The sequence below is a fragment of the Lycorma delicatula genome, chromosome 10 (assembly GCF_047948215.1).
Source record: "Lycorma delicatula isolate Av1 chromosome 10, ASM4794821v1, whole genome shotgun sequence".
Classification (NCBI taxonomy): domain Eukaryota; kingdom Metazoa; phylum Arthropoda; class Insecta; order Hemiptera; family Fulgoridae; genus Lycorma; species Lycorma delicatula.
Window position 1 is genome coordinate 84,097,624 of NC_134464.1, and position 26,488 is coordinate 84,124,111.

Sequence of the window (26,488 nt, forward strand, 5' to 3'; positions counted from 1 at the left end):
CTAGATGTTATAACAGTCCTAAATCCAAAATACATCCTACGGCTAACCATATTTGAGTTATGCGAGATACGAACGTACGTACAGACGTAACGCCGAAACTAGTCCAAATGGATTCAGGGATGATAAAAATGAATATTTCTGTTGAAATCTGAATACCGAAATTTTTCGCGATCACAATACTTCCCTTTAGTTCGTACTAGGGAGTAAAAATATAGTACAATAAAAAAAAAATTTTAAACATTAAACAATTATGAATTCAACAATCTTACTTAAAATATTAGGATAGCGTAAAAGTCCCTTTATTTCTCTTTAAATAAATTTAAGTCTTATATCTATCTAATACTATGTTTTTGAAATTATTATGAGGTAATCATCAACAAAATGAAAACAATAATGAGATGTTTCACCAAATCTGATGTGAACACCACATGACTTACTTGTACGTCTATTAAATTACATATACACATTTTTTTAAATGAAAGTACATAAAATTTAATAATTTATTTTTTCATATTTTTTTATTGTTATTATTGAATTATTATTTATTGTAAAATTTTTACAATCAAGGGTTAATAATTATTAATAAATCAATATATCTATTTAACATTAATTAAAATTTTTATTAAAAATGTTACAACAGTCTAAATCCAAAATTTCAACATCCTACTGCTAATCGTTTTTGAGTTATGCGAGGTACATACGTATATACGTATGTACCTCAGACGTACGTACGTACAGACGTTACGCCGAAACTAGTCAAAATGGATTCAGGGATTGTCAAAATGGATATTTCCGTTGAAATCCGAAAACCGAAATTTTTCGCGATCACAATACGTCCTTAACTTCGTACCAGGAAGTAAAAAGTATAAATAAATAACCTAGAACATCTTTTGTTAAATTTAATATCGATGGATATTGTAAATTTTTGTCTATATCGATCATTGTCTTTGTCACTATCGACTTCTTCAGACAGTTATTTGATTTTTAATGTTATTTTTGATAAAGTATCAATTTGTATTATTATTATAGTATAATATTGTAAAAACAAATTACTTTGGTTAGTAAATTTAAGGGAATGACTATTTATATTATATTTAACTGTTTTGATGGTTTTAGGAATATCGAATTTCGATAATGTTTGCAAATTATTATGTAATATAATTTATAATTATTTGCCGTTTGCGAATAGGGCTCACTCAGGGATATCTGATGACTCAGACCGATGCACCTGTTTTTGTTTGCTGCAACTGCCAATTGACGGTTCACCACATACTTTTGAATTGTGTCTGTTACGTGGCATTGCGTAGGAAATTTTTGGGGCTAACATCAGAAATATTTTAGGTAACGATATGACTATGTTATCAAATTTCCTATGATTTTTTAAGGCCGTACATCTTGATTCAAAAATTTGATTGTTTTTACAGTCTTTTTCGTCTATTTATGTCATTTGGCGTATGCCAAATGGTATTTTTGTTCTTTTAAGTTAAATTTTAATTATTGTATTTAATTTTGGTTTTATTTTGCTTTTAGGATACGATACAGATATTTTCCATCTTATTTTGTCTTTATATATTCATTTTGTTTAATTTTTTGGTTAGTGTATTAAATTTATTTTTTTATTATATAAATATCTTTTTTGGGCACTTTTTAATGAGGACACTTCGTTTTGCACCCAGGAGAAAAAATAACGTTTTCATCTTCTTCAGAAAGTTATTACAGTATTTAGTTTTACTAAATTTATTGTCATTGTCTAATCTGGCGGCGCCTTGCCAAAAATATAAAGATTGAACTCTTGGAATATGTTGTGCTGGGAAGTAAAGGAGTTTTTGAAAAACTTCAAATAACTCCTTACTTCATTAAAATTTTGATTTTTGAAACATAAGAATCTTTTATTTAAACATTTTATTTTATCGAGTAAGTTGTGAATAGCGATAACTTTGAGAGTAACAGCCTATACGAAATTATTTTAAGTTCTATATGCATATAGCTCGAAAAGAAAATTAATAAAAAGTAATAATGTTGTATTAGTGTAGTATTGATACACTGATAACACGTTATATTTATTCCTACCAAATCGTATATTGTCACATAGTTTTCTTATTTATTTGTTTTTCATTCAATAGCTTTCTTTAATATTTCTTTTTTTAATTAATTAACTTTAATTGCTGTTGTTTAATTTTGCGTACTGTAATATAATGGGAATTTGAAATAAAGGAAATTTTTGATACTGTCCTCTTTTCAGAAACTTTATTAATTTTTTTCGTTTTCATTTTACCTTCTATTATTAACCTTTCTTCTGTGATCTAAACTTTCAGGTCAATGATATGTAATGTTATTCTTAAGGTATAACCCGTTTAACGATATTACACTATTATAGTTTAATATAGATATTGTTAATCGACCTATATGAAAATATGTAGTAGAAAATTTTTAATATAACTATCGGTTGCTGACTGACATTTTACTGATGATAAACTACGGAATTGAGCAGGTCAAGGCGAAGAGGGGTTATGACGACGCTTGTTAAAGAGGGAATTTTAGAGGTAGTAGATATTTAAGGTGGAGGGGGCGTCGGCGGTTCGTTGGGGGAAAGAGGACGCGCCGCGACGCCGTCCAGTTCAGTAGCCGTGCGATCAGTCTTGGTGCAAGATGGCCGAAGTCGAAGTACAGCAGACAACATATACAACTGAGCGCAAAGTGCGCAAAGTTAAGAAAACTAGTAGTAAACGGCGGGAAAGTAACGATCAAGGAGAAATTACTATTAATGAAATCGAAAAGGAAAATCATCTTCCTATCGTGGAGAATGGCCAGGAGCATGGGTATGTGCCCAGTGCGACGTTAACTTTGACAGATTAATTTTTCTTTTTTTAAGTTACATTTTTACATTATTATTATTACAGACAATATTAAATGTATGCAGTATTATAAAATTTAATTCATAATATACATAATCTTTAAAACAATTCTTTTAACTAATGCTATTTAAATATAAAAAAGTAAAATCCAGTTTTTGTTTTGTTTCTTTTTAAATGAAAATACTAAGTTGAATCTATTAAAACATATTTATAAAAGTATGCTGCTCGAGTATTAAATTAAATAACAAAAGCGATAAGTTACAGGGATGAAAACTGCCTTTTAAATATAAATATATCATTACATATTTTAACTAAATATTCTTTTTATCAAAATATAACAGTAATAATGATATTGTTTAATATTATGCCATAACTTAAATAATAACATTTAAATACAAGAATAATTAACATTTATTTCAGTACTGACATCTTTTCTTTTTTTTAAAAAAAAAAGAAAAATTACTGGAACAAACCATTGTAAAAAAAATTTATTCAATACAAAATCAAACTACCTTTGTTGTAAAAAAATAAAAATTCGTACGTAAATAAAAAATAGATATTCTGTATTTTATAAATAATCAGTACAATGGATTTTCTGTCACACACACACACACACACACATATATATATATTTATAGAAAAAAATATATATTATAAAAATAGAAATACCGAATTCCGTGGTTGAGTAGGTAGATTTTCAGCATGTTTTGTGGAGTACCAAGGTTCGAATCCCGGTCAGGCCTATGGCGATTTTCATACGCTACCAATTTCCACCGAGCTTAATATCTGCTTTTTCATAAATAAATTATAAAAAAATAATAAATTAAAAAATATAATATAGAGTATAAAAAAATATAAATTATTTTAATTTCAAAACAGAGCGCAGACTGTCCTTTACTTCTTTATAACTTACGGTTTTTGTATATTATTATTTTTCTTTGAAACATTTTATATGTATACATATATAATTGATTTATAAATAATCAATTATATTATAATAGCATATATATGTATATATAACACCTTTATATGAGATAAAAGAAATGGCAAACTTCAGGTATTTTAATTACATTTAAATAGTGTAAAACCCACACGATTTTCTTCAAAACATTATTCCATTTCCAATAAAAATTTTATATAAAAAATTTATTAATAATTCGCCTGACAGGAATAAAAAAATATTAAATTTATAGATTTTTAATAATCCAAAATTATAATTTGTTAAAAAATTATAAAACTATGATAAATATAATTTTTTTATGTAAGTTTTTCAAAACACAATCACTGAAAAAAAATCATATCTACATATATTTTTTATCGTGCCTACTTCCAAAGATATTGTTTTTAAATTTTTACTGTATCTAAAATTTAAATACCATATTTCTCATCTTACGTTATCAATCTTTAAAATATATGTTTTATTATATATTTAAAAAATTACATTATTAAAAAAAAGTTTATATTTTACATTTCATAACAGAACGGATTTAAAAAACCTTTTAATTTATTTGTATCATAAAACGCAAACAGCAGTAGTAATATATATATTGAAAGTATTTTCTCAGCTTTAACCTAATATACTCATAAAATAATAATACATGCTTATTTGATATGACTCTAGACTGAATATGATAAGAAAGAAATATAATTAAAACAAATAAATATGTATAATCTATTTATTGGATTTTAATTAGGAAAGTTCTGATAATTTATTTACAATTTAAAAAAAAAAAATTATAAAGCAAAAGAAAAATGTTTATAAAAGTTTAAAATTAACATTCAAAGAATTCTTTAAAACGATTCCATGATAAAACCATATGCATTCTTTAAAGTTAAGAATGACCCCTTCTTATTAAGAGTATAGGCAACTAGCATACTTGTTACGATACTACATTCCGTTATCTAAAATTTCTACGGAGTAAGATAAAGCATTAACAAGATAACTAGTAAAAACATTGGTTATAAAAATATTTAGAATTGTAAAAGTACATTTTTCTTACGTATAAATTTCCATTCTATTTAACAAATAATAAGTTGTTTAAAAAAAATTAATAAATTCTTCAGTTTTAATACATTTAAAAAAAAAAAATTAGCAAATTATTTTAATTATGTATATTTGATTATGGGATATACCAATATTACATTGATATGAAATGTTTGATATAAACTGTCCAAATTTCCTCTGAGACCAGATTATTGTAATTTGTCCAGAATAGTGTCATCGGTGAAAATTTCATAACTTCTTTTTTAGGTTTTTTAATTCATATAAACTGTATATATATATATATATATATATATATATATATATATGTATGTATATAATGTTATGCATATTATATTGGTAATTTTTTTTAATATAAATTTATCTGCAAACTATAAAAAGGAATAAAAAACTTTTTCTGCCAAAGAGAAAACTTTTCTGCCCCCACCCTTTGAAATATTTTTAGAAAACGTTTTGTGAAAATTATTTTAAATTGTATTTTATTAATCAATCATTAAAGGTAATTTAAAAAAAAAAATTCAGACAGTAAAAATAGTAAGCTAAAATAATCTTTTAAAGAGAAGGGTAGACTCTCGCCTTTACATTTTTTTAATTTCCTTGTACGAAGTAAAGGAAGTATTGTGATCGCGAAAAATTTCGGTTTTCAGATTTCAACGGAAATATCCATTTTGACCATCCCTGAATCCATTTTGACTAGTTTCGGCGTGACGTTTGTACGTATGTATGTATCTTGCGTAACTCAAAAATGATAAGCCGTAGGATGTCGAAATTTTGGATTTAGGACTGTTGTAACCATCTAGTTGTGCACCTCTCTTTTGATTGCAATCGACTGAATCAAAAGTATACAAAAAGCTCAAAATCCAAAAAAAATTATAGTTTGGACTTTTTCTTAACTGCAGTAATAAGCCCTCATTGAGAGCTTTTCAACTATATAAATGGTACTTATTTTCATTGGTTCCAGGGTTATAGCCAAATTTAATTTTAAGAAATATTTGGATTTTATAAGGGAAAAGTACATCGATTCGAATCAGACCTCATCCCCCTTTTTTTAACTTTTTTAAAAATTTAAATATATTGATTTATTATTAATTAGTAGCCTATGATTAAAAAAAAATTACAATAAATAATTCAATAATAACAATAAATGAAAAAATTAGGAAAAATTATCAGAATTTTTTAATGAAGTAAAATTTTATGTAATTTCATTTTAAAAAATGCATATATGTAATTTAATAGGTGTACAAGGAAGTCATTTGGTGCCTACATCAAAATTTTTTTAGTTAAAAATTGTGTTTAAAAAGGAGTTTCTTATTATATTATTTTATTTTATTTCTTCTTATTGGAATATTTTAACATAATTTTTTTAAGAATGTAAATTTCAAACAAAAATAATTCATGTAGAAGTTAATTTTGTATTTTTATACGATTTAACCTATGTATAAAAATCAAAAAAATTGTTCAAATTTTTTATTCTATTATCTTTTATCTGAAATCTCTTACTAGAATCTAGCAAATAAATTTCATAAAAAAATCATGTAGGAAGAAAGAAATCATGTTCCAGAAAAGCATGTATTCTTCTAAATGTGTTGTTTAAAAATCAGAATTTTATGTGATATATTTTGTCATAATTATTGAAATGACCATCCTAATTGAGAAATTATGTTATATCAAGAAGGAGCAGTTCTCTATAAATATTTTTAATTAACACAAATAAAATTTCTTTAAATAAGTTAATCTTTCAATTTTTTTTAAAAATCAGTTTGTTCTTTTTTTTAGATAGTTTCTGGATAAATAGACCAAAAATTGTCATTTTTGTTTTCATTTAATTTTTAAATGCATAAATACTAAGAAAAAATCATCACTTTAAATATTGATAGATCCATACAAAAAAAAAAAAAAAAAAAATTGAAAAAGGGTTGTAAAGGAAAGAAGAATTCCAATTTCAACTACTGACAATTTCGACTATTGGGTGGAAAAGAATCTAATCGTTTCACAGTGAAACAACCGTAAAAACCAGCAAAAAGAATATATTGTGTTCTACTATTACGTGAAGTGACAGTACTCTTTACTAAAAAATATTGAAAATTTACCAGCAGTTTCTTTCACATTCTTTTTCCATTTCGTGGTTAATTGAAATTACAAGATCACTTAGGTTGTACTGTAATAATTTTGTTAAGGCATATGATTAAATGAAAAAAAATCCTACTTTTACTGAGGGCAGAAATAGCTACTTTTTGTTTAAACATAAATCCGGCAAATATTACGTAATATTAAATTATAAATTTAATACTTGTTTTTTTAAATAATAATTTTTATAAAATTTTGTTTATTGTTATGGAATATTGAACAAATGAAAAATCTCTTTATTCTCTCATCTATTTATTTAATATAATACATTTTTTTATTACTAATTTAGTTAATTATTTTAAATTTATTCTGTTGCAAATATCGTTTGAACAATTCTGAACATAATTTTAATCAGATGTACGTCTATTTATCCACAAGCGCGTATGCAAACGAAAATTATTAGATAAACTATGATGGCAATATCTTGTGCCTTACAGCTTTCACAGAAAGCTCATCATTTTTATTGCATTTAGATTAGAATAGTTGTACTAATTTTTTTATCTCCGAATTTTCTTTATAACATTTAAAAAAGTATTACTAACTTATAATCATTCATATTTAATCTTGACATTTTCGAGTTTGAATTACAGTCAGACTTGGCATCTTTCTTACGCTTCAAGATTAACCTAATTAAAATAGTTAGGGAGTTATAATAGGACATTGATCTATTGTTACAGATAAATAATATTAGTGCCATATTTGATCTAATTAATTGTGTTTACAAATTTAAACACTTGAATAAAACCACATGATTTAGTTATTTAAAAAACAAAACTTTCTCTGAGAGTAACGATGTTTATTATGCAGATATTTCCTCTAATCAATAGAAAAACATGACTAGTAGGCTTAAAAATTGTGTTTTAATAAGATTAGTATGCTCATTTGCTATATTACGATCAGAAATCACTATATTTTTCATTTTTTCTTATTTTCCTGAAATAGATATTCTTGACTGTAATTATTTCATTTTCGGTAGCAATAGGTCAACCATAATTATTGATGTTAATGTAATAACACTTTATTTATTGTTATTAAAAGTAAGTTCCTATTTTTTCCACTAAGATTGTTTTCTGTAATTGTATATAAATAAAATATTAAGGTAACTGTTTCATCTATATATATATATATCATAATCAAACCCAGCAAAAACTGCTGAAGATAAATTGATGAAAATTTCTATACATATTCTTCTTACGGTGTAAGTGCATACCAAGAAAGGAGGATTTTAGAAAATTCCGAGTTTATAAAGGGTGGAGACCCTATAAAGGGAGGGAGATCGGGTTGGTCTAGTGGTAAACTCGTCATCGCAAATCAGCTGATTTCGACGTCGAGAGTTCAAAGATTAAAATACTACTAAAGCCAGTTACTTTATACGGATTTGAATACTAGATTGTGGATACCGGTGTTCTTTGTTGGTTGAGTTTTAATTACTTTTACATCTCAGGAATGGTCGACCTGACACTGTACAAGATTAAACTTCATTTACATTCATATATATCATCCTTATTCATCCTTTAAAGTAATACCTTAAGGTGGTTCCGGAGATTAAACAGAACAAGAAACAGTTTAAAGGGTTAAAATGGAGAAATAATGAAATTTACTAATTTTTTTTAATTTCTCATAATTAATGTAGTTCTCACCTTGAGTTTTGGTGTATGTTTTTTATGTAAATATCTAAAAATTATTGTATAGATTTTTTGAAATTCAAACTTGAAAGGAGTGAAGAAAGATAAAAAGATTTTGAATAATGATTGCAAATTTTCCCCATTTTCGTCAATACTAAACTAGATATTCACTAGTTTGGGGCCTGCAAATATTCTTCAGATAAATATCTAAAAACCATTTTCGGGGTTTTTTTTATTTAGATTTTTTAAGGGGTGCGATGGTGTACGGCGTAGCGGCTTAACCATAGCCACTGTTACTGTATGTACGACGCGACTGGATGCACCTTCCTATGATTATTTAAATAAACGACTTAAAATAAATAAAAAATTGACCGTGACGGGAAACGCAAGTAACCATTTAGAACAGACGAAGCCGCGACGGGGATTATATGTATATCAATAATTAATTTTATTAGTAGAGATTGTATTGTTTTAAGTGATTTTTCTATAACTTTCCGCGCTGTCAAGGTTGTAACGCGCCGTTTAAAAGTACTGAATTATAGTACGTAATTTTACATAGTAAACGTTTTTTATAACTTTTTTTTTTTTAAATATAAATTTATTTGTATAATTTATAATATTATTTACCTATTTTTACCACTAAATGAATCTTATTTTAGTGCTTCAATTTATATATAACTTAAAATTTGGCTCATGATCAAATGGCCAATGGTATTTTAAATGCAGTAATGTTTTCTGAAGGTAATTTACCTCTACGAATGTTTGTACGTTGTTGCACGAACTATATATTATACTTTGTCACACCGTTTTTGCGTTAAGCGTGCTGCCAAATGATCGGTTGTTGAACTATTGTTTTCATACCCTTTATTTTTAGTTCTATTATTAAACATTTAGTAAAATAATAGGTCATCTTTTATGTAATCGTTTGAAGTAGACTGTTGACACGAACTTTTGAATTGATTTGTTTGTAAACATTTTTTTTTCTACTGACTTTTAAAATGATAAAAGGTTAATTCTTAGTAGTTCTTTGTGCTTCTCCTTTATGGATTCCCATTAGTCTCCTATTTTATTGATATTTGCAGCTTCCATTTATTTATTGTAACGGTAGAATAACTTATTTTTTCTAATAAAAAAGTAAGAAATAAAAAAAACGGTTAATAAATTACAATTGCGTGATTAAATATGTTGCTTTCAGGACATATCGGGATAGTTAGTAGGCGTGGTTTGTTAATAAATTATTTATGATTTTTCTCACAAAAATTGGTATATTTATTAAAATTATTTATACGTACATTTTATTAAATTAAACTACATTCATGATTAACTGATTCTGTCCGTTCATCAGGATGCACCTTGGAGTTTGGTTTGATTAAAACAGATTTAAAGTGACTATTCCGATTCTATACATGAAATTCACGTATATATAATTCCATTTAATTTCATTTTAATCATTAAAACTCAAAAGTATATATTCTCTCGTTTCGATTCTCACTATTATCAAGGTTCATTATTAACAAGATTGTATTAAGGTCATTCTGAAATTTACGGTAGGTGAGGTTTACAATTTTTTGTTTTATTTTGAATTTCTGTTACAAAATGTTATACCTATTTATTGTTTAAGAACGAACGACAGATATTATTTTCAATTGTAGTTGTCGGTAATGAGAAACAAATTTTCTCATACACAATAAAAATTCCAAGTTTACCGGGATTCGAACCCAGATTATTTCGGATAAAAGATGTTGATATACACACTAAGAATCTGTGTCACAAGTGTTGGAATATTCTAAAATTTATCTAAAAGGACCTTAACCTAATAAAATAAATATATTATAAAAAAGTGAATATTAATCTTAAAATTTTTAATTTGTATTAATTATTAATCACATTTTATAAAATTATTTTATTGTAACGAATTTTTCTGACTCATTTTTCATCCTAATAAGATATTTTTATTTTTTCTCGGATCATGTTTTTATTCTTAAAACGTTTGCATTAGATTCTTAAATGCTGAAAAACATTTAGTTGAATATAATTCAGTTTTATTTAACTGTGTTTTCGATGAAAAAAAAATTCTCGCTGGTAAACAAGGTTGGTCTATGAATATTAGTCTTCATGCTGAAAACCTTTTGTCAATTTATTACATTATATTTTCAAATTTTTTCTTAAATTTAAATAATTGCAACTCAGGAATTTAAATAAAATTCTAATTAGTATTTGAGTGAGAATGTTTTCGAGTTTAAAATATCCTGTGGAAGTTAAATTGACATTAGTGCCTAGGAAAATAAGGGTACATCGGTAAGCTACTAAAGCTTTATATTGGTTTACGTTATGCTAACGAGTGCATTGACTTCACTGCAGCCTACGTAAAATAAAAGGACAAATCAGCAGAGAATACTTTTTTTCTTTAGTAAAGCATAGTAAAATAAATAAAATATATCACGTAGGTTTTAATTTTACACTGTAAAAATTATACTTAACAAATCTGATTATGTATTGGTAACATTTTTAATATATACAGAGTGATGACAAATTGCACGGAAATTTCTCGGGAGATGATTCTGTAGCCAAAAATAAGAAAAAACGTTCATATAAACATAGGTCAGAAAATGGTAGTGTAGCGAGTTTCGGCTTGCGAAACATTTAGCTTTGCTTTCTGTTCTCTATGTGAAATTAAATCGTACTAAAATTCATGGGGCTCAAATCGAGAGGTAAATTTGGTGCTTCCTTATGGTTTTTAACCTAAAAAATTAGAATAAAAGTAGTCCCAGACCTCTTATTTAGGTTTTAAAAAAATCGGGTAAAACACGAAAATGTTTTGTCAGAAAATACCTTTTTTAGGTTAGAAATAAAATAATTTTATTAATTTAGCAAGAAATAAATAAAAATTTCTAGTTAACTTTGTAGGGAATTAATTCTGAGAAAATTTATTTAAATAATGTGTAATAAAATTAAACACAAATTTGAGAATTTCAATATTAATTAGAAACATAACTCATTTTTTGTGATGCTAGATCAATAAGCTGTTGTGTGAACTTATTCTAGAGCAACCCACAAAAAATTGACCTTTAAAAAGCAGTCCTCTCTTAATTTAGTGCCTGCCAACTTCAACTATTGTCCTTGAGATTTTTAATCGTAATTTTTCATCCCCGTCTCGACTTCGCCCGCGCTACATGGTTACTTTTCCGTCGTGGTCAGGGAATGTTTAGCTAGTCATTGCTCGCTTCGCTCGCCCTTCTCGTTTAGCCTTTCTCTTGAATCCCACTGTGTTCATTAAACTCATGCTTGTGAGAATAATAATGATAAATAGAAATTAAAGCCTGTTCAATTTATAAAAAATATCAGCGTATTATAATCTCTTCAGAGGAACAATTTGGTTAGTACAGGACCCGAAACTTTGCATTATTAAGAATGTAGGTTTCAAAACAGTCGGCCTCCATCTTAAAACTATTCGTTTTTACTAGTTATTTTTACTAGGATTTTTCCTTTAGGATTCACTTGTCTTCTCTTCCCAGAATTATTTCTTCTGTGAACTTAAGTTCTTCAAAATCTTCATTGATCTCCTTAAACCAATTATATCTGTTCTTTCTTTTTATAATTCTTGATTTTATTGAAGATTTGTTTCATCAGTCTGATCTCTGACATCTTCATTTTCTCATGGTATCAATGATTGATTTTGTCATGGTGTGGAGAATCTTGTTGGAAATTATTCACAGTTTTGGTTGGATTTGGAGTGCATTGTTTAGAATGCTTGTGAGGACTCTTCTTTCAGTTACTTGAAGTTTATTGGTTATGGATTTAGAGTTTAGATTGAACAAGGTTTCACAGGTGTTTGTGGCTTTTGGTTTTAAAACTGTATTATAATGTCTTAATTTAGTGTTTGTTGATATTGATTTTTTTTATTGCAATAAAACATTGTTATTAAAAAATTGAACTGTTTATTATCTTACATTGGTAATACTGTTTGATCATTTTTTCTCAAAATTGTATCAGTCCTTTCTGTTTTAGTAAAGAATGTAGCCCATTATTTCACATTTCATTTATATTTTAGCAGTTATTTTTGAGTGTAAATCTATTGGAAATATATGAGTATATCTTTTTAATGAATATACATAGGGTAATACCTTTTTAAATTAAAAATTGGCTAGAGTAGAGTAAATGTTCAAAATTTATTTAGAGAAATTAAATTCTGAAACTGCATTAAAATTTTGATAGTTAATCATCATCAATATCATCATAGGTACAGAGAAGTTAGCATAAGTAAATTTTATATAAAAACAATATTTAAAAAATAAATGTAAAAGATATATTTGTTGTAACAAATCTATCTATTTGTAGTAATAATTCTGATTCTGTATTATCCTAAAAATAAAATTAATATTTAGGATATTCTGTAAAAAAAATATTTTAAATACATTATTAAAACATTTTTGAACTATTTTTTAAATGGTCAGTCCAAGTGGAGTTTTAAGTTACTTTTACTGTGTTAAGCCAATTTTTCATTTTTAACTAGGACTGCCCAAACCAATATTCTATGGTTTGTTGTAGATAAGAGCTGTTTTTTATATTTAATTTTTTCTTTTTTTTATAAAGATAGAAATATTTTTTTGTGTTAATCTTAAAAATTTTACTTATTAGTATATCTGTTTTATTATTATTAATTCTTTTGAATTTATTTATTTTATAAATAAACTAATAATTAATAATATTTACCAATTAATAATAAAATTACTCATCTAGTTAAAGAATTATATATTTTGATAACAGATTTTGACTATTATATTTATGCTACCTTATTAGAATATCTAATTTGCATAACTCATTTTTTAGATTCACTAAACTGAATTGAAGTACGTTAAAAAATTTAAATAATTGGAATATAAAATGTTACTGATACTAAAAATATTTTTTTTCATATAAGGTAAATATGTTAATAAATTTGTGATTTAAGGTATATTAAGTTGGTGGTTGAAACATTACAACAAAAAAAATTCATTATAGAACATATATACCTTGTATTGTACCTACATATGTCCCTGATAAAATATGTCATATACATAGACTATATAATATAGTGGCCTGCTGACTAGCATTTCTTTTTCATTTTTATGAAAATTACATACCCTTTTTTTTATAGAACCAAATGGCATAGCTTACAATAATTTAAATTCAAGTCACTATCTTTTCTTATTTGAGTTTTATTTTTTTAGATTCTGATTCATAGATGTAGTCAGAAAAGTAAGATGTTCATTTATATTTTCATATATAAGTATATACTTTTCCTTTAAATAAAATCTTGCAATAAAACATTTTATATATATTATATATATATATATATAATATATATATATATATTACATGCACATACATACCACACACACATAAGTATATATGTATACTTTTATTTATACATGCAATTGTGTGAAATATACAAATAAAAAATAAAAAACCTTACATTCTTCTTAGGTTTTATCTCTCATATATTTGTATTTAAATAAATTCTGTATATTAAAACAGTAAATAAGCTGTTGTTTAAATCTATGTATATTATACAGTACTTCAACATCATATTATTAATCAAAATTCAAATCCACTTTAATCATTAATAAATATGTTCCATTACCTCAATTTATGATTATTTTTGATGTTTAAATTACATTGCTCAAATAAGTTATGTAGAACATTTATATTGCTTTAGTTATTCACATAAATGTGTTATTGGTAGTTGGTATAACACATTAACTTTTAATAAGTTTATTCTGTATCAAAATTAACTTTATTGCTTGTTCCAGCTTATAATTAACTAAATGACAGTATTACAGTCAATCAAAACATTAATTTAACCTAAATTTTTTTTATGTTTTAAGAAATCATAAATTGAAAAATTTCAGTTATGAAATATTATATGTAATGGTAAAATATTATGTTTCATATTAAAAGCAGATGTTTGATCTGCTTTTCTTGATATTTAGGATTGGTTTAACCTAAAAATGTTAAATATGATGATCATAGCCTATGTATTACGAAGATAGTTTTTATCAAACAAGTAAAAAAAAATCAAATGTAATATCAGTGAGGAGATATCTTTTTCTTGAACAGGATATTTTCTTGAATCATGGGTGTGTGTGTGTAGTGCATGAGGGGAAAATTTATAAAAACATTTATAAAATTTTGTTCTAAAAAAAAATAATACTGTTAAAAACACATTTGATTAAAATATAATCTACACAGCTAATATTGAAGGCTTATAAATAAATGTCTCTTACAATTTCCTGTTTGTACAAAGAGGAAAGGTACATTTTATTTCTTTAATCTACACAGCTCTTGACAGTTTTAATGTATGTAAAACGTTTGAGGTACAAGTGAAATTAATTAAAATTATTTTTCTGAAATTAATGATTTTCGTTATGCAAAAACGAAAAATGGAATGGAGGTATAATGTGTAATATTAATTATCTCCTTTTTTTACTGTGCTAAAGTTGATATATAAAATGTATTCAATTCAGTAATGATGGTAATAGGTAAACCAAGTTTTTCACTTGATAAACCTGGTGGATATATGATTATTATTTTTGTTGACTATTGTCTCATATAAGTGAAGTTTAAATTTTTATAGTGAAAATTTTAAAAAATCCATTACTTTACACTTTGAGTTAAAAGATTTAAAAATTGTATTTGTCTCGAACTTACTTCCACTATTAAGTTTAGCTTCTTCAGAAATTGCTGCCAAGAATGCTTAATATCATGGAGTTTTTGGATATGGAGTAGATACCCAATTTTGTGTTTAAAAGAAACACAAACAAGTATAGTGCCAAAACCAGTATCGCAACATGCACTGTGTAAGTGGAAGGTAATTTCTGAAGAAATTTAATCTTGACTGAAAACTAGTTCAGATATAGACAAAATTTTATAAGTAAAATTTAACGATAATTAAAATTTTGCAATTTAAAAATTTTTTTTTAATGTCTTTACCCACACTGGGGGTTAGTTTTTGTATTTAGACCATGCAAAAAAATAAAAATTCACTATTTAACGTAAAAGTATGTTCATATAGTCCAGAAAATTATTTTCTGAGGTTTTTAAAATGAATTTTATCGTTCCTTAGAATAGATTAGATTACCTTAGTACAGTTTCAAATTTGTAAAAATTTAATTCTTTACTACTTAAATATATAAACAGTTTAGAACACTTTATTTTATTTTTCTCTTAGAATAAAAAGTAATTGTCCATAAACTAAGTACAATTTTAACTTGATAAAGGTAAAAAATTAAAATTAAACTTTTACAAAACTTCAAGAAAGATTCGTTAACATCATTGCACCTATTTTACGTATAGGTTATTTTATATAAACACAAAATTAATTTTTTTCTTTTGAGGATCATTAAACATTGTTAAATGTAAATCACAAGTTATTTATGATTACATTTATCACGAAGTAAATTTGTGATAAATAAAGGTACGATAACTCATTATTAACAGTTTATAACAGTCAGTTGGTTTACACATTACGTAAAAACGAGGTTTTGAAAATGATCTTTATTACTTCTGAAAGACCAGTTAATGTCAGTTGACACAAACAGGAAGAAATAGATGGGCGTTAAAAGGGTTTGCCAAGTTTAATTTATTTATTCGTACCTTTTTATATCTAAATAAAACATTATTTCCAACTATAATTTTTCACTTTAAAATAATACATTGAAATATTCTAAAAATATATAAATACATTTGACTAAAAACTAAGCAGACAATATACATTCTGTCAATAAAGTATTTTTAGTCTGCTTTTATATAATACAATGTAGAAGATGAAAATTCTTGAAATAAACTACAAACATTAATGAAGAATGTTATTTCTAGAATTGAGAGATTTCATTATTGTTCATTACTATTATGAAGTCTTGAGTTTGATTTATAGTTACTTATCAATAATTTTCAAAATTTATTCCCATTTTTATATTCCTAAAAAAAATTAAAAATTAATAATTGTATCTAATTACTCCCTTATTAATAAGATATAATATAATGCTATAGAAAATAGAGTAATTTATTTAATTGAAACATGATTTTTCTACATTTTTTTTTTCATTATAATTTATAAGTGAAATCAGCTGCCATTCTTATTGGTTATTAATAGGTTATGTAGAAAATGGATCCAACATTTGTTTTAACTTAAGTGATCAGTATGAATTGGTTTTTTCAACATGAGTTTGACTATTAACATTTTACTTTAACTTTACAAATTTTTCTTTTCACGATACTTTGGATGTTTAGAGCTGTAGGATTATAAGGTTGTAACGGATGCAATATATACTATCTTACCAAACCACCACAATCATTCTTTTATCAAATTTTACTGAAAATTTTGCACCTGTTAATATTTAAGTAGTTCTGTATTAATGTTAATCCAATAGATTTGTAATATTTATATCTGTGTGTATGTACAACACACAAAATATAAAATTAAGAAGTACTCTTCTGATTTTCATGTTGTCAGGTTGTAAGGAACACAGATTTTTTTTGGATTCCAGATAACAATGATTCAATGAAAATAGTTGTATATTATATATTATATTTTTAAATTTTCTCGCTTGTATAATAAAAACAAACATTTGTAGATTTCCTGAAGGAAATTTGTTTCTTATAATTTTTTTCATATTTTCATGCTCAGCCTTTCACTTAGAAAATTCCTGATTTGAATTCGTCAAGATTATCATTTTTAATATGCTAAAAAATTTCCAAGTTTTAATTCCTTGCAGAAGTTTTGGTTTATATAATGAATTAATTATTCAGAAAAAAAAAACTACAAAAGATTATGAAAAAATTTTAGTTTAATGCTACATCGACATTTAATTGTTTGGTTTAAAGTGATTTCACTTCATTAATGTTGAAATCCACAATAGATATTCTTGTAAAAAAATAAAAGTAATAAAGATAATACAATTTTTTTTAATCCTATTCTGAATGTTAAAAAGAAAAAATCCCAACATGTAAAATGTGTTCCAACAAGGGTGCTAATCTTACCTATTGTATAACTATATATTGTAACTGTATATCCGGGACAGTAAAAACAATTGTTTATCTTCCAAAATAAGAAAAAAATTAAAACTGATAACAAAATAATTTACAATAACGCACACCCAGTAAAAATGTGTTGCAAATCTAAAATGTTAATTTGAAGTGTTAGAAATGTAAAATAAAATTAGCATTTTATTAGCAGATTTAAATTACAACAGTATTTTTTTGAAAAAGGGCACACATCTCTGCATCGTTTGCTATAAAGATCTCAATTTCATGAAAATCTGAGTCAACGACACTTTTTTATTGGATGTGCGCTAGTATGCAATTAATTCATTTTAAATATTAAGTTACTTTTACTAAAAATACATTTTTTTTCAGTTCAGTATAGTTATCTAGTATCAAAATTAAATTAAATATTTCTTGAGATTATAACAATATTGCAATATAAATTTATTGATTTTGATAATTTGTTATAAAATAATACAAAAAAGATGTAAAAATCTAAAATGTTATACATATATATAGAATATTAAACAATAATTATAATTAGTTACAATCTAAATTTAAAAACAAATGAAAATAGAAAATAAGTTACAAAGCAATCAATGAAAAATCAGTTTTATTAATATTTATAAATTGGATTTTTTTTTTATTTAAATTTAAAAAAAATTTAATTAAATTAAAATGTTAAATTATATTAAATTAAATTTTTTTAACTGAGTTTTTTCTTTTTTCCAATTCTTTTATAACTGCAGATATATTACAATTGCAACCATCAAAAAGGAATCTAATTCCAGATTTTTACTTTTTGTAATTCTCAAGGTTTTCTTTTTTTATTTTATTACAATAATCGCGTAGATCATTCATGTATTGTTTTTTATGATTTGTTAATAAAATTTAATAATTATTTTGTAAGCATTGTTTTCGTTTTAAACATTAGTATTTTCCCAGTCTGATTATGTTTTGATTGTGCTGTTTGTATTTTTGACACCTGGGATTTGGACTAGGAGCATTTATTGGCATTCTTATATTGAAAATCAAGAAAAATTGTTGACATTCAGTGGCAGAATTTGTGATTTTTATGAATTAAATTTGCTGATAGAGAAATTTCTACAACATTCACAATCATACAACAGTCAATAATATTTATATTGACTGTGAACAAGAATTTTAAGATTGAAAAAACATAAAATTTACCTAAAATTTTATTTTTATTAAAATAAAAAGTATAAACAGCTTACTATTAAATTAATGATATTTTATTTTTACAACGATCTTTTGGAATTAAGCATCTTCTTCAGTAAAGTTTCAAGTAGTATTCCTGTACTGCTGGAAATTCCATTTTAGAACTACAGGAATGTAAATCAGTCTAAATATTCTGGTGCTACCAGAACTTCAACAGAAGGTGTTGATAATTACCATCAGAACATCTTGTATAGAATAAATTTTATTAATAATGAATGGTATTGAGCCATTAATCATTTTTAATAAAATTTTGTCACGATTAATTATCCTGTTCAACAAAAACATTTATTTATTCCATTCTTAAAAATAATACCGTCAAAGAACAGATTTCTTATAATAATAATAATCTAAAAATGGTTATACAAAAAATAGGTCATAACAAGTTAAACATGCATACATATGTTCATAAAATTACTAATCACATACCCCTACTCCTGGCAACTTCTAATTTAAAGGTAATTATTACTTTATGGTATAGTCTTGTTTGATGTCTTTGTTTGTTGTCATTAACTGATTGTTTTGTTTTTTTTTTAATAAGATATTTTAAAGGTTTTTTCTTTGCATGTGTTTTTTAAGGGAAAAACTTGTGTGTTGTTTACCTTATTTTTTTGAGTAAATAAACACTATTTTTTTTTTGCATGTTTATAATAATTTTACCAGTCCATAAACATTGATTGTCCATTGATTGTTGAAGTCCATTGATTGTTTTAACTAGAATTTGAATTTTAATAATTATATTAAATACACTCAAACAACATAAATAATTATTATGAGTGTTTTTTTATTTTTATTTTTTTATGAAAGAGCGGGCATCAACAGTTTTGGTCATTAGCTGTCATAAGACCTCAGAATTTCATGGGTTCAAATCCCGATCAGACAAGGTATCTTTTCATTTGCTACCAATTTCCACCAGGCTAACGACCACAGCTGTTGATTCCCTCTCTTTCATAAAAAAATTTTCAACAGTTATAAGTAAAGTATATGTAATTTAAAAGAAATGTTTTTGTTAATTTTACATAATTCAACAGTTGACATTAAATTTATTAAATCATACATATTTATAATTCAATTACATATTTTTCTACATATTTTACATTTTTGATGCAATTTGCTTGTAACTCAGTTGTATCCCTGAGTATATTATCTGTATGTTACAGAGTAAGTCATAGAAATCAATTATTTTGGTTTTTAAAATTCATATTTATTTTTTGATAATAATAATAATAATAAATTACATCAATCTTTGAGTAAATCAATGAGCTTATTCTATTTTGTTAATCATATCAAATCTGCCTTCTGTAACGCATATTATTTTACATTTTTTTCATGAATTTTTGTAATAGTAATTGCTAAAATATTTTATTTATTAGTTATATAAAATCCTAATATAACTTCTTACACCTTTTCATGGAGTTATTGCTGAACAGTTTGTCTATTGCATATTTCCATGTCGCATAATTCTAAGAATGTGCAAGGTTTTTTGTAAGGAATTTTGAATCTTGCCATAGATTTTTCTCTACTTCCTTGAGAAAAATGATTTGTTGCTCTAAAATTTCAAGATATCTTATATAAAATTATTGATCATTAATATATTGCTCAGATTAATAGTAAACATGGCTTCAGATAAGGTCTGAGGACCTTGGGTGGGACTGTTTTATCTCATGAATCCTCTGGAAATAGATCCATCCTTTTATCATCATTCACTCTATCCCTATTTTATCCTTTTCTTCCCAATTATGTGAGGGTTTTTCCTAGGCACCAATTAATTCATATTAAGGATATATACTGTTGAAATTTGTTTGGTTTAATAAGCCAATTCTATCTACAGACCTATTCAATAGTTATAAAAAATCCCAACCTGGGCCATGTGTTGGGTAAACAAAATTTCCTAATATAATATAAAATCCAAAATTTGAGTCTTGCCAAGTGAAGCAGTTCATCAGAATTGTTCTATGTAAACATTACATGAATATGTTAAACTTTTTTTTTTTTTTTTTTTTTTTTATTAGCCAATTTTATTGGCTAATAAAGAAACTGAATTGTAATTACCATTACTGGTTATACTAGCTGGTTCCGAGTAACCCTGTCAAAATATTTTGTTAAACATTGCAAGATTTCTGCCAATATTATATAGTTTTAAATTAATTACATCACGATTTATTAAAATAACAATTTATATGCTATAAACAATTTATTTTTGTTACTATTTTATCTGTCTTTATATGAAAGCACTTCTCTTCATGTGATTAAATTAGGTTATACAGTTCTATTGATTAATGGAAATTAATTTTATGGTTACTTATTGATAACCTTGATAATTATAATAATTTTTTAATTAATGTAAGTAAAATATTTTTTAGAAGAACAATTTAACAAAATCTAATTTCAAAAAAAAGAAAGACTTTCACAAAAATTTATCTCATTCATGAATTCTAATTTTTTCTATGTAAAATATTTTTGCAAACAAAATATTGACAAATACTTCTGAACCTAGATAATTTTGTCAACACCTCCAGTGGTGAACTTATGTGAGCGTAAAATTAAGAGTTGATTAGTTTACTATTTTTTTCAGTCCGAAAACATTCCCTTACAATGTTAATTTGAAATTTTTAATTACTTTATAATACTCATGAGTGGGATTAAAAATTATTTAATTTTCAGTTAAAAAATAAATGGTACAAAAACATTAATTAAAAGTAAACAGTATAATATGAATTTAGTAGTTCATTTTAAAAACACTGGATTTTATATATATATATATATATATATATATATATATATATATATATATATATATATATATATATGTTATACTTTATTAAAAATATTTCATACACATTTCTAAAACAACTGTTTTGTCATCACTCTTTGTGGGTGAACGAAATACCATTTTTTATATCAAAATTGCTTGTCATATATGATCAACAGAGAAATTAAAATAAAAAAAAAAAAAAAACATTCTGTATTATTTGAAATGTAGGTTTCATCAATGGATACTTATAAATGCTCTTTTTCGTATTGTCATCATTTTTTTTTTTATTAATAACTTTTTTTAAATGTTGAGTGTTATTTGAGTGTCTTTTTTTAGCTTATTTTTTTACCTCTCTCTCTCTCTCTCTCTCTCTCTCTCATATATATATATATATATATATATATTGTTCCTATTTAAACAAAAAAACTGTCTCTTGTTTTATGTATTTGTAAAAGTAGGTGTTGTTAGGGTATTTTGTGTAGGTGTTGTTAGGGTATTTTGTGTAGAGTGATAAATTTTTTTTTGTAATTTTGATGTGCATGAATTGTTATGTTTTATAAATATCTTTTTTGATTAACACTAACAATATTAAAATATGGGTGATGGTCAGTTATATATGACATATGTATACATATGTGCATGTCATTAATGTATATAAAGTAATATTTTATTTTGAATTTATTTGTTACATCCTACATCCCTTATTATTTCATATATTTTGATTTTTGTCTTATACCATTACTGGTTTTTCCCCTACTTCTCCTTCTACTTTATACTTTCTGGTACTTTAACTTACATTAAAAAAATGGTTATTCTGTATCGTAAGTCTTCAAACTTTAATAATTATCATGTCATCCTTAGTTAAGTTGTAATAAAAGTGCATATGTATATCCTTAAATATAATTCTTTAGCAATTTTTTATTCATTAATTTTTTTTCTATCAGTTTTATTTTTAACAATTTTTCTATATTTATTAACTTACATTTTTTAGATTGTTTTTTATTTAGGAATCAAAATTATAAAACACTGATAAATTAAGAAAAATGTTAAAGGTAGAATAGTTAAAAAATATAATTAAAATCTATTTGACAGAAGCACTTTTGGTCATATTTTCTACCAATGAACACTGTTTGAAATGTAGTGTTGAACTGTGCTCTCGGTTTTTACCTAGAATATAACTGAACATTGAGCTTTAAAGGTCAACCTTTCAGTCTTTGTATCTGATGACCTTCGGCAATACTGATAACACATTACTATGACAACTGCCCTTATCAATTGTGTTATATATACTGTACGGTACTAAAATAATAACTGCACCAGCTCCTTTAGGATGCTATTCTTATGAAAAATTATTTTTTACTACATCTAAATCTAAAGATTAAAAGAGATTTTTATTATCGTCTGTATGGAAGGTAGCAAAATTAGTGTGATCTATCAATAATGGAACCCTAGAAATATAAAGATAGTTTTTTGAGTTATTATACAAGAATCTTTGAAAATTAGATGGGTTAAGAAAAGTTATTTATTATGTATTGAAAAAGAAGGGATTACTTTTTATGCTCTTAGAACTCTAGAACTCAAACGCATGTTCTTTCCGAGAATTTATTCCAAACATAAAAATAACTGATTTAAAAATGAATATATTGATTACTAGTCACAGAAAATTCCACTTGATCATTATGGTTTAGTAAATTATTAAAAAAAAGGACACATTTATGTAAAAGCCACATATCAATATAAAAAATAATTTACATGATTTATATATATATATATATATATATATATATATATATATATATATATATATAGCTATAAAAGATTACTTGTATTAAATTAATACTAGTATGTTATGCTGTTTCCCTCACTGAGGTCAATACAAGTTACTCTGACATCGTCAATGCTTATCTTAAATTAGAATATGATAATGGAAGGGTGAGAAAGCATCATATACCCTTTCACAACAACGTATATACACATGAAAGTGACATAACATATATCCGTGTTAGATGCAATCACTTATACAAATAGATACCAATATATTGGTAACATGTATTGTGTAATACTGTTAATTAAATATTTTATAACACTGTCATTACTTTATTGTATTCTCTTATTAAAATATTAAATTATTGAATTTCTAAAGTAGATATTATTTAAAAAAGTAAATAAACCATTCCTTTGTTTTCAAGAAATTATTTTAAAAAAAATATATATATATATATATATATATATATATATATTAGATCTTAAACAAGTTGTTCTATAAAGTTTGAAAATAGTTAAGCTTGAGACTTAAACAGTGAAGAAAAGTATAAAGAAAGTTATCTTACAAAAAAATTGGGAAATAATTTGTAAGGAAAGCTCAATAAAGTAAAAAAAAAAAAAAAAATCAAGTAGATCAAAGTAGAAAAAGGACTTTGGAGAGTAAGGTATATATTTAAAACATTTCAAAGAATAATGAAAGTCTTATAAAGTGGAATAAACTACAGGAAATTTAAAATGTCTGAGAGTAAATTGGAAAAGAAAAAATTGATTAAAGAATTTTACTTGAATCAAAAAATAGTTAATAAAATAGGGTATGTACAGAGTGCTTTGAAGTATGAAGAGCAGTAAGGCAACCCCCTTATGTATCCCCAAACTTATTTAATATGTACTCATATGTAGAAGGTATGATAAAAAAATTATTTGAAAGAATCAGCATAAAAGGAAGGAAAACTTTACATATGATGTGGTTTGTTTTTAGAAGATGGCTCACGATATTCAGATGATATTCAAAATTTGAAAAAATTATGACAGAGTATGGAATGTTAGGTAAACAAAAAATTGAGGGTGGAAGATAATAACTCAATAAAAATATCTATGTAAAAGAAGGAAAAATTGAAGGAAGTAAAGGCACTTAGGTAACATATTAACAGAAAATAACAAAAATAATAATGAAATAATGATTAGGATAAGAAATATTTAATAAAAAGAAACGGTATGCAGTAAGTTGGAGGTAAACTTGAAAAAGTGTCTTGAAGAGTACTTCTGTATGAATCTAAATTTAGAGAATAAGAAAAAGAGAAAAACTGGAGGCATTTGAAATCTGGGCATTTCAAATTCCTCAAAATGAGGAAGGAGAGAGAAGAAAAAGTGAAAATAGAAGATTAATTAGACGATTCAAATAGAAAAGATAATTTAACTGAGACATGTCGCAAGAAGAGCAAGATTGATTAAAACAGTGCTAGAAGGATAAGTAGATGGTGCAAAGAAGAAAGACCAAAAATGATTAAAAATTATAGATGAACTAAATGGAAATGGGAAGTTATTAGGAACTAAAAGTTTTAGCAGGGATAAAAGAGAATGGAAACATATTGTACAAAGGGAGAAAACCATATGACGATGGTATTAATAAAAGGAAAATGTTTGGGATTCAATTCCTAGTGTTAATGTTTATTGAGTTATGGTCATGTAATTTCACACTTATTTAATTACTAACATTCTAATCTAACATGTTACAAGGCTGTTATGAACAGCATACTGAACAAATAAAAAGATTAATATTATGATGCGTAAAGGATTAGTCATTGGATTGTAAATTTTCATACATAATCTAAATGGAAATGGCTATGAACAAGAAAACCAGATTTACCTACTAAGAAAATATATCATTAAAGACGTATGATGCTTTTTTCAAATATGTGCATACTTTTTAAAAAAATAGTTTCTATGTAGGTTTATGTTACGGGCTGTAATCTAAATATAATGAAAAAATGGAATGTTACCAGAAAAAAATTAAAGCAGTGTATGATATCAGTATCAGTGTACTATAAATTATTTTCACAATTACAACCTAACCTTTACAGATTAAAATTTAGTATGTTTATATATAATCTATGTTTATTTTTGTACGCCACCCAATCTATGAATTAAGGATCAAAGATACTTAATTTTCCTTTCTTTTACAAACTATGATTTAAACCCTTAAAGGAGTTAAATTAACCTTTAAAGGAGAGTTTAGTATTGATTAACCTAAGAATCTATTAAACTTAATTCTTTAGGAAATTTTTTTTATCAACAAATATAGAACTTACTATTATTTACCTGTATCACTTCAAAAAAGGGTAAATTCTAAAGTTATTTAAAATTTTTTTAAATATGTAATTTTTCATATTTTGATGAAGTATAAATATATATATATTTGCTAAAGATGTTGCGAGGCAAGTAAATGAACAAAATAGCATTATAAATATGAGTTCAGCAGTACCTTGACTTTATTTCAGTTTCCTAATGATTAAATTGGAAGACAAAATTGTTAAATTAAATTCAAAAACTGTTTTCAAAAATGTAAACCTAGATGGTCATTTAGATTGGAACAAACATCTTTAATAGACATTACAGAAAATGTAAAAGTAAATAAATATATACAAAAAATTAATTACAAAAATTTTAATTTACAAATAAATACTTGTAATGCTTAGTAAAACAACTATTATGATTCATATAGCTGATGGTTTTAGGAAATCCCTATAAATTAGCTTAAAACATTTAAATCTACAGTTCAGGCTGGTTATTATTTTTTTTATTTACACAATTTGTTGCAGTATTTACTGAAGATCTGAATTTATCAATTGAAATGAGCATCTAGGTTTAGATTTTAAGTAAACTTTTTTGGGTGTAGTGTTGTCTTAGAATTTATTTCAATAATTGTTTGCATAGTTCTTTATTTATAATTTTCTAATGATGTCAATTAATTAGTCCACAAGAACGTACTGTGTGATATTAATTAATTACATTAATAATTAATTAATGAGGTAATAATAAATACTTCCTGTTTTTAAATTTTTAAATCATATCACTTGATTTCTGATTATAAATCAGTGAC

The 26,488-nt window shown here is 24.9% G+C and overlaps 1 protein-coding gene across 10 annotated transcripts in view; it reads left to right on the top strand.

Annotated features, from left to right (window-relative positions):
* Lmpt (four and a half LIM domains protein limpet) overlaps nucleotides 1-26,488 on the top strand; it is a 913,540-nt gene that overhangs the window by 761,020 nt on the left and 126,032 nt on the right. The window contains exon 1 of one of the 10 annotated variants that reach the window (XM_075376630.1): nucleotides 2,599-2,819. The exons of 8 other annotated variants lie outside the window; for them this stretch is intronic. In XM_075376630.1, coding sequence (XP_075232745.1) covers nucleotides 2,650-2,819 — 170 coding nt within the window. In that variant the 5' untranslated portion in view covers nucleotides 2,599-2,649. Of the gene's footprint in view, nucleotides 1-2,598; nucleotides 2,820-26,488 lie in introns of those variants that run through there. One more of the 10 variants, XM_075376631.1, reaches the window with a different exon arrangement.